Source organism: Equus quagga, chromosome 9 (genome assembly GCF_021613505.1).
Source record: "Equus quagga isolate Etosha38 chromosome 9, UCLA_HA_Equagga_1.0, whole genome shotgun sequence".
NCBI classification, from domain to species: domain Eukaryota; kingdom Metazoa; phylum Chordata; class Mammalia; order Perissodactyla; family Equidae; genus Equus; species Equus quagga.
The window spans coordinates 80846149-80856675 of NC_060275.1; the positions used below are offsets into that span (position 1 = coordinate 80846149).

The following is a 10527-nucleotide window of genomic DNA, read 5'->3' on the forward strand; positions in this document are numbered from 1 at the left end:
CTCGGTGATGGATGAGCCTCCTCTCCAGGGAGTTTTTGGTCAGCAGAAGTCCAACTGATAAGTTTTTCCAGAACTGAGTAACCCAGGAACAGTGCCAGCAACATCTTACCTCTTTTGTGGGTTTTGTATTGATTTTAAAGGAAATTCTCAGCGGCAGTTCCACTCTTACTAGAAATACAGCTACAGCCACGATAAACTTAGATATATGTGATGTGAATTATTTTAGAAATAACATTTGAGGAGATGGATGGGAGGAAGGAAGAGAGGATCTTTAAAAAAATCCCTTTCAAAATATTTTCTTTCTTCTAAGTATTGAAAAGGCACAATATAACCCTTTCTTCTTTCAAATGATCTCATAGCTATTTATTGAGGGGAAATACCAAATGTTTATTTATTTTTTTAAAGAAGCTTCTTCAGTCCTGATGATTCATGTTGATATCATTTTCCTCCGGACTGCAGAGGCTCTGAGACAAAGCGACACCCCAAGTGATATGCCAGTGTCAGAACAATTCCTGTCCTGAAGGAGGTATGCAATCTTCTTTATTCTCCCTTCACAGATGTCCTTGAGCCCTTGAGACGGATGTGAGCGAGTTTTTTAGTCCTCATGCAAAACAACCATCTAAACATAACAGATGACATCAGCTTGGGCTTTTCAATTCCTGGATGGCAGCAGCGTGTTAATCCAGCCTTCATCCTGGATTTCATAAACTAAAACAAGAGAGCCTGGCAGGAGGACAGCGCTGCTGCTGGGTTGAGGAAATTGATGACGGGGAAGCATGCGGGCAACCCAGTGTACTATAAAACTCATAAACGTGTAGGCAGGGGCTCAGCTACCACTTTGGACGGCTGCTTCCTGCCAGCAAAGACCACGCCACTGGAAGCTGAGCCCAAGCCCGAGCCCACGGGGAAACATGAAGAGCCTGTTGCTGCTGACCACACTCCTTGTACCTGCGCACCTGGCGACGGCCTGGAGTACCAAGTATGCGGTGGATTGCCCTGAACGCTGTGACAGTAACGTGTGCAAAAGCAGCCTGCGCTGTAAGAGGACAGTGCTCGACGACTGTGGCTGCTGCCGGGTGTGCGCCGCGGGGCTGGGAGAAACTTGCTACCGAACAGTCTCGGGCATGGATGGCGTGAAGTGTGGCCCGGGGCTGAGGTGTCAGTTTTACAGTGAGGAGGATGATTTTGGTGACGAGTTTGGTATCTGCAAAGGTAACGAGTGACCCCCTTGCTTTTCCCCACCCAGGGCACACTGAGGGCTTTCAGCCAGGGTGGGAAGTGACGAGCCTTTCCTCCTCATGAGGAAGAGGGAACATGCAGGTGGGTTAGGGACAAGCCCCCACACAGGTGTCATAGGGAGAGAGAGGGATAACTGCAAATAGCAACTGAACCCAGTGTGCAGGAAAGCACAGAAGGAAATGCAGTGTTTCACTCAAGTTTAAGAGATTTAAGAAAAAAGTTGCAATGGAAGATTGTTTTGCCTCCTTTTCTAGAAAACTTTAGAAACTTGACAGGTAATCTGTTGTGGATGGTTTAGATGCTGTCTTCTGCAAGGCAGTGATTACAGAGGTCTGCACTAGATAACCTCTTGGAGGGGTATCTAGCCACAGGGTTTAGTGATTCTTTGATCTTGAAAGGGTCCACAGACCAGAGGGCATCTCTCAAGATCGAATATTTCTGATGAACGCTAATGCACTTTGTGAAATAGGGTGGGCTTAAGTCATCTAACAAAATGACTGTCATTCTTGCAAGAGGTTTCCCTGAGGTATGAAACAAACTTCATTCCACTTTATAAAGGTTTCTGGTCATCTAGAAAAATAGCAGATGGTGTAAGACAAACAAAATAACAGTAAAGAGGAATAAAAATTGGAAGTCTATACAGAATGAGGTTGGCAGTCTTACAGACTTAAAAACTTCATTAGGTTGAAATTATAGCTAAACAACGTAGGTAAGCATTTATAGAATTTATTTTAAACTTAGTGACTATAGTTTAAAATGATTAAAATGTTTAGGATCAAAAGAATGGCGATTTTAAAATACTCTCTATATGGATACCTCATGATCTCATCATTAAGAGCTATTATTAAGATGCAACACATATGATATAGCCCTATTTGTCAGTTTTACAACACAAAGAACCTTTTTATTAAAGGGACTGGGAAATTTTAAAATAATTCTTATATTTTATGTATTTAATACAATTGTATGCTTTTATGAATGATAATCATCCAGTATTGAGCTAATGTCGTTAATTCTCCTACCTTTTAGACAAATATTTTATAAATTAATCACATTTTAATCCATAAAACAAACTAAAGGTTAGGAAATAAATACTTGAACTATTTGGAGAATTTTACTTTTTGCTTAGTTTATTTTTGTTTATAGCCAATAAAAGGTAGAATATTGAGCAAATATTTTCTTTGGTGAACATTCACATGTATTTCTTTCAGCTGAATAAGATCTGTATTTTCTGTAAATTACAGGGCTTATCAGCCAAGAAAACAGTACTTCACATAAGGAAATTAGGGAGGAAGTGGTTAACACAATCATTCTTATGATATAGCAAGTATATGCAGTGGATTGCTTTTTCTCTTGGCATAACAATCTCCTCTGTAAATGTGATTGTAAGTGCACAGTCACACATGGGTAAAGAAACAAAATGTAAGGCTTGCGAAGTCTTTAGTACTCTAGTATTCTACTGAATGATTGAGGTAGCTGTCAATGAGATATATTTTAAAAAGATATCTAGGATTGCTCTTTTTGGCATCCTTAAGATTGCAAGCAATTTCAGTTTCGAACATTCTTCTCTCTGCTGGGAATAGAGAGCCTGTGTGAACCTCAGAAACACTAGATAGAGACATTATATTTTGCTATAGGCGAACTCCCTCCTTCAGCTTTTTTACAGAACGTTCCTATGAAAACTGTATACTCTAGCTGCATATCCAGATGTTTTCTAAATATTCAGATGTTCGGCGTTGTGTTGCCAGATATCAGCCAGCCAACACATGTTTATTGAACACCTACCATCTGCCCAGCACTATTCAATACATGGGGAGACAATAGAAGTAGAACTGAGATTTTGACTAAGATTTAGTTTTCAATATCACTGGAGACACAGTCAAATCCCTGTCTTGTGTGCCCTTGTGCAAGAGGCTTTTCCAGGATCCCTTTCAAGGACTGTTCTCCCAGCAGAGAGGTCAGTGTTTAAAACCAGACTCTTCTGCAATCTGAAGGATGCCGAAAAAAGCAATCCTAAACCTCATTTAGAAATAGATTTCATTCATGTCTATCTTGATCGTTCTGTGAAATACTAGATTTGTGAAGGTTCTGACGCCTCACAACTTGTTTCTTTACCCGTGTGTGCTTGTACATTTACAAGAACATTCTCATGCCGAGACAATAAATATTCTACATCTAGTCTGCTTGCCTGTTCAAGACTGTCTAGTCTATTGAGATGCTGTTTATGTCATAAAAACCATGCATTTTTGATAAATAAGTTTATCTTCTTTTTCTCAATATAGTATGTTTTAGTCTAAGTATGAAAACATTGAAGCTCTAAAAGCTTCCAGATTTGGGTAGGTATACAAATAAATTCTCAACTTTCTTGTTCATTTAGCATGTTGCATCTTAGCTTTCCAGGGGGTTTAACCAGCGAATCCTCCTAACATCTGGGGAAGTTAGGTAAATTGTGCTGCCATTTTGACAGATAAGGAAGTTGATAAGTGATGGAGCAGATTGAAGATTGATTGCTTGCTTCATGGAGAGCTGCGATGACAGCCCTCTTAGCTCCTGCTTAATTTGAAGCTCTTTCTATACATTTAAAGCAGTAAATTGTCTTGTGAATACTGCAAGGGATTAAAACACAGCATCATATCTTTTAAACTCTTTGAGGAGCTGATGCCTGCGTCTGTTCAATTGCCCACCTTCACTGAGCTGTCACAGAGATAAGCTATGAGAATTGGTCTGTTGCTCTCTCAGCAGAGTAAACAGAATTAAGATACGTTCAAGGATATTGGTTATGCCGTCAACTAAACTTCACGGTGGGGCGCTACAACTGAGGTGCCTATTTTCTGGTCTTTGTGTGGGATTTCACATTTGCGAATTAAAGTTTCAACTTTTAAAGCCTGGGGTTTTTTGAGAATTGGGTTTTATCTAACAGTAAAGATTCATGAGGTTTGTTCAAACCCTGAGGCTATAAGGATGGAGGCTTATGCACAACCAGCAGCTCCCTCTAAACCTTCCCTTTGTCCTCAGACTGCCCCTACGGCACCTTCGGGATGGAATGCAAAGAGACCTGCAACTGTCAGTCAGGCATATGCGACAGGGTGACCGGCAAATGTCTGAAATTTCCCTTCTTCCAATTTTCCGTAGCCAAGTCGTCCAACAGGAGATTTGTTTCTCACACAGGTAAGAATTGATTCCAGCATAGACATTGGAACAATAGTTTCATTTTCAGTTTGAATGACTTAAAAAATACTGATGAGTGGAATAAGATGTTGATTTGAATGATTTTGTTTCCTCTATTTTAGTCAGGGGAGAGGTGAGTGGTTGTTGAGTTGGTTGCTGTAGCTGTTTTTTAAAAAGATCTCGTTAGTAATCTTGAAGATGATATAATTTCTCATAAAGTTACCAGTTTATACGGAGGACAAATATGATTGATTACCAAAAAACCTGTAATAAAAAAATAATCAAGATATACAAAGTTCTTTAAATTCTTTAGGGATCTGTTTTATATACGTAACTAGACAAAACTACTTCTTTCCCAACTTCACATAGAAAAAGCACTCTGCAGAATTTACTGGATGAGGTTTAAGAGCCAAGATAGAAAATATAGAACATTTATTTTTAACCAAGTGGAAGTATTTAAATGGAATAATTCCAAGCATGTATTTTTATGGATTTTGGAAAGGATAAGAACTAGTATCTGTGATTGAAATTTGGGAATTTTGAGTAAAATTGTAGTAATAGTCACATGCTGCTTGTTAGTGCTCGCGTGCTTTCTACACAGTTGTTAGTATATGGGGAATACAGCCTATGAGATGGTGCTATGCATCTATTCGGCTATCTTTTTGGATAAATGGCCAGTATAGTAAAGCTTCATTAAACTGAAAGTAGCTCATTTAAGACAACATGTAGCCACAGCAACTACTGGTATTAACAAATCATACACTTTTCTCCCTTAAATATAAATAGTTGGCAATCCAAACCCATTTTATTTAGTTTTTGTTTCTGGTTCTTTGCTCTTCAAATTAATTACAATTTGAAATATTTGGCAAATGTGCTTATTTTCCAGCTTTACCTGCTTCTTACACATGGGTACAAATAAGTACATTAAGATAAAGGGGGAAATACTGCACTTTTAAGTGAATTATTATTTTTAAGTGTGGCTATACCACGAAGCATTAATTTAAAATGGAAACCTCTCTCTTTTTTTAACCTATTAGGTGAATATCTTTGTGAATATTTGATCTGGAACTTGAGACTGTTATTAACATTTTAAATACTTGTGACTTGTCTTTATAGTCCTTGAAAAGAAAAATGGAAGAAGATTGAGGTTTAAGTCCTGAAAAAAACTTTTTTATTGAGGTGATATTCACATCACATAAAATTAGCCATTTTAAAGTAAACAATTCAGTGGCAGTTAATACATTCACAATGTTATGTAGCTACAACCTCTATCTAGTTCCAGAACGTTTTCACTAGCCCAAAAGAAAACCTCTGTACCCATTAAGCAGTTACCCCCATTACTCACCCCTCCATCCCCTGGCACCACCAATATACCTTTTTTTTTTTGAGGAAGATTAGCCCTGAGCTAATTGCTGTCAATCCTCCTCTTTTTGCTGAGGAAGACTGGCCCTGAGCTGACATCCATGTCCATCTTCCTCCACTTTATATGTGGGATGCCTGCCACAGCATGGCTTGCCAAATGGTGCCATGTCTGCACCTGGGGATCCGAACTGGTGAATCCCGGGCCGCCAGAGTGGAACATGAGCACTTAACTGCTGAGCCACTGAGCCGGCCCCCCAATGTACTTTTTGAGACCTAAAACTGTTTTGAATGATTTGATCGCTTTTTGTATAGATTTGAAACCTATTGTCTCAGCTAGCTGCCTCAAACTCTTGCCACTTCTTTTGTCTTACTTTGCTTTCTTAAAACCGCAGGCTGAAAAGAGCTTTGAAGGAACAGCTTGCACATTCCCCTTCACTTCTTTAAGGTTACACCTAAACCTTTTCCACCGAGAGAGAACTGAATCCCTTGTGAATCTTTGTTCGTGTGTGGCCTGAATGTCTGGGAGGCCGTGAACGCTCCTTTGGAATAATCCTCAATGACAGAACCCTCGGCGTCTCACCTCCGTCCGTCTTGCTGCACACACAGCAGCGGGTCCCTTCTCCCCTGGACCAGTGTGCAGTCTCTTTCCCTCAGGCCTGGCCCCCTTTCTCATTTGCTTGCAGGTTCTGCAAATATCTTGACTACTATGGGGATGCCTTGAAAACAGATACTTTGCTATGTTATAGGTCACACAGAAAATATTTCTATATCCAAATGAGGTATCAAGATCCTTATTAGAAATTTACGGAAAAAGCATTTTCTTTCCTTGGCTAAAGGAGCAACAAAAGACGATTATGAGTGTAATCTTGGTAATCTTAGCTAGGTTCAGGATGGAGAGCAGAGCATCCTAAAGACCTTGTGGAGAGGCTGCCCTGGATCTCTTCCAGACAGTTGTGTGTTGTCTACATGGGCCCTCCTGGGCTTCAGGCCTGACAGTTTACAAGAGGGGGCTTGGGGCCTCAGTCCTGCCCTGGGCTTCATATCAACTTTGCACAAACCTGTTTTGGCCCACCCTTTGGAAATGGCGCCATGGTTCAACAGCATAGGGACTTCCGGAGGTCCCTTTCATGCCCTGGTTGCATGAGGTTGTCTTCTCTGTCTACCTGTTGACTACAATACTCTTGGCAAGTCGCCTTCCTGTCTTCATCTGTTGTTCTTTTTTTTTTTTTTGTAGTGAACTTCCACACTTTCCAAGACTTGGAATTCACAAACAACTTTTTTTTGGGAAAGGTGTGGTAAAATCTGGAATGTTTCATGAATTTCCAGGCATTCATCTGCTGGGCTGTGTTAATCTTCCTATAGCATTCCATTTCAGGATGTGCACTGCAGAAGCGAACACACCTCACTACTTTGAGAAGCAGAAAAATTTCATTTTAAAAAATTCTAAATCTTGCAAACTCTTCTCTTATGTGGAGCAAGAATAATCTTTCTGCCCTTTGGTCTGCCTTCTGCCTTCTGGAGCCACACCAATAAGCTAACCTCTTTTCCATACCACATGGTATAAAAATCTTACTTAGAGATCTGTTCCAGCAGCATTGGCTCTTTCCATAAGTATTTATTACGTGCCTACCATGTTTCTGGCGCTGTTGTAACAGTGAACGAAACAAAGCCCCTGCCTTCATGGAGCTGATATTCTAGTGGTGGAGTGAGATAAGACAGAAAAAAAAGACAAATGCATGTGTAAGATAATGTCAGGTGATGAGAGATGTATGAAGAGAAATAATTCAAGAAGGTCCTATCTTTGATGGGAGGTGCTAATTGATAGAGAGTGGGTAAGCACAGGCTCTTTACATCTATTAAAGATTTCATTGTAAATCCATTGTAATACAAAAATAAGACAAAACTGTACTTGATCGTGGAGTTATAAACGTTAGGACATGATTTGTATCCCTTCTCATTTCAGAGCATGACATGGCATCTGGAGACGGCAATGCTGTGAGAGAAGAACTTGTGAAAGAGAATGCTGCCCGGGCTCCTGTAATGAAATGGTTAAATCCCCGCTGATCCTGGGTGGGATGTCCAAGAGAAGACTCTATTTTAATGTTCATTCAACACACAGCCGACATTTTAGGAATTGTCTAGATTATAGCATATGGACATGTAATTTTTGGAGACCAAGTGTGATTCAGGGTGGGTCCAGAAAACAAAAAAGTAGGCTACTAACAATCCATAAAATGCATATGACTGAACACTTTTAGATATTTGTTAAATATTTGAATGCATAGAGATTTGTTAAATATGTGTTTATAGCAATACTGAAGAACTCGAAATGCAATTTAGACAATCTTGACCTGGAGACAGGTGAGCCAAAGGGAAAGCTAGCCAAAGCTGAAGACCACAGTGAGTGCCCAGTTCTTCGACTTGGATGACTGTCAATATCGGGATACCACATGGAGGAAGAGTTAGGAGCAAGAGAAGGTGGGGGTGGGGTGGGAGAGTGTGATATTTAGGTCTTCCTTGTGGTAGCTTTAACAGAATTTAATTGTGCTCTTTTTTTTCACTTTGGGAAAAGTCAAAACAAAACAATCCCTGAAAGAAGTGGGATGTTTGAAGCTTGTGGGAGTTTGAGTAGCAGCCTTGAATTGAGGCAGGTTTCAAAGGGCTGCTGATGTGGTTCCCAGGTTACCGTCTCTGAAGGATGGTTCTGGAGCAGAGGGCAAGCATACGCTTCGATAAATGGCTTTAAAGAACGCCACCTCAGAGAGAGAGCTAGGAAGTATTTTGCCCACTGGAGGAGGTTTGAAGGTAAATATTTATATATTTTTGTAAACAATTATGTTAGTACGAGTCATCCTCCATACCCGTATTTATCACCCTCTTGAGAAAATGAACATAATATTGTTTGTCTAAAATGATTAGAATACAAGTGTAACTCTATAAGGTTTGAAAACATCCAAGGCATGGTAAATTTATCATTAATAATTATAGTAATATTAACAGTAATTAACATAAGAGAAACTTAGAAAAATTTAGTCACTATGGATTTATAAAATGTCAAAAAATGAGCAAGAGAGGGAATTTACTTAAAAGTAAGTGCAGTGACTTGGATGAGTTTTAAATTTAAAGTAGAAAATGCTTTTTAGGAGGTTTGGAAAAGAGTCAATTTTCACCAGGAAACATCAGCTTTAAAATGTAGTTCATTTTCATATTTTTTCCCTTTAAACTTGGTTTATAAGTGGAATGATGAATACACTTGGGAGGATCTTAGCATAAACAAGATTGTTTTACTAGATTTTGTTAGGAAATATTTACAGAAGTATTTTATTTGGAGTGAAGAATTATTTAAGAATTATTTCACTATTTACCTATATTTTATTCTCAAAGTTTTGCCAACAGAGTTGTGAATGTGTGTGTGGGAGGGTCTTTGAATGTAAGCTGAATAAGCTGTTAGGATTTGTTTTAAAAGGACAAGTTTATGATTGTTCAATAAAAAAAACCAGACAGCTGCTGTGAGTCCACTCATGACTTTGTTAAATTGTTGAAAGTTGTTTAAATGATTTGTTCAATGAATAAGAACTCTTCTATGCATATTAAAGGGCAGGTTCTTCACCTGAATTTTCTGCTACAGATAAGTATCTTTAGCCAAAACATGACGCCAGAAAATTACATTTTTTGGTCTACCTGTGCCTACTTCCTAAAAAGTTGGTCCCTATGTGTTAACCCATTCTACAGAGGCCAATACACACACACACATATATATATGTATATGTTATGTCTGTATTAGGAAAAACATCCAGTTTGCCTGAATTAATCTTTTTTTAGGATGAAAAAAATTGGATTTGAATGAGATAAAAAGCCATGATAATGCAAGATATTAACATTGTTATTAAATAAAAACAGAAAGCACTGAAAATCGTTACTTTCACCAGTGTGCAATGAAGTTTCAGGATACTCTCTCAGTGAGTGAGGTTGCTTAAAGATCTGCCTTCTTGGCCTGAAGCCCGGGCTGCAGTCCAATTGCCCTTTGGGGCAGCGTGGACAGGGGAACAAGAGCTAGCCTGGGTAGGACTTGCCTCTGCTCCGGGCTCTGCAGCAACAACTTGTGTGACCATGGGCAATAAAATCAAACTTGGGCAGGCTCATCCACTCTCAGTTGCAGGCTTGTCTTCTAGCTGCCCAGCTTCGTGCTGCTAGGGCCTCTTTGTGCTCTTCACTCCAAATGCTAATGCCATTCTACTCTGAATTGCTCTGTAGTCTTCTCACTCTATTCTTCATAGCAGTGGTCTCCAAAATCTTGGATTTTGCACACTTTTTGATTGCAATATTTTTGAGTGTGCAATTTTAAACTGTACACACGGCATAGTACTAGCGCATTGTGTTCATTCTAAAACATACGCTCAAAATAGAAATTTTGTGTGTATGTGTGTGTGTGTGAGGAAGATTGGCCCTGAGCTAACATCTGTTGCCAATCCTCTTCTTTTTGCTTGAGGAAGATTGTTGCTGAGCTAACATCTGTGCCAGTCTTCCTCTGTTTTATGTGGGATGCCGCCACAGCGGGGCTTGATGAGCCATACTAGGTCTGCACCTGGGATCTGAACCTGCAAACCCCAGGCCACCAAAGCAGAGCATGCAAACTTAACCACTATGCCACTGGGCCGGCCCCTAGAAATTTTTAAAAGGAAAAGAAATAAATATAGATCTGAGATTTTCTCCCTTGCACCCCAGTGGACCATCCTGGGAAACACTGGAGAAGCAAAA

At 39.6% G+C, this 10527-nt stretch overlaps 1 protein-coding gene across 1 annotated transcript; it reads left to right on the top strand.

Annotated features, from left to right (window-relative positions):
* The first annotated feature begins 742 nt into the window (after positions 1-742).
* On the top strand, positions 743-9203 carry ESM1 (endothelial cell specific molecule 1). The gene is made up of 3 exons (XM_046672008.1): positions 743-1212; positions 4255-4407; positions 7733-9203. The coding sequence occupies exons 1-3, from the start codon at positions 912-914 to the stop codon at positions 7831-7833; spliced, it is 555 nt and encodes a 184-aa protein (XP_046527964.1). The 5' UTR covers positions 743-911; the 3' UTR covers positions 7834-9203.
* Positions 9204-10527: the final 1324 nt, after the last annotated feature.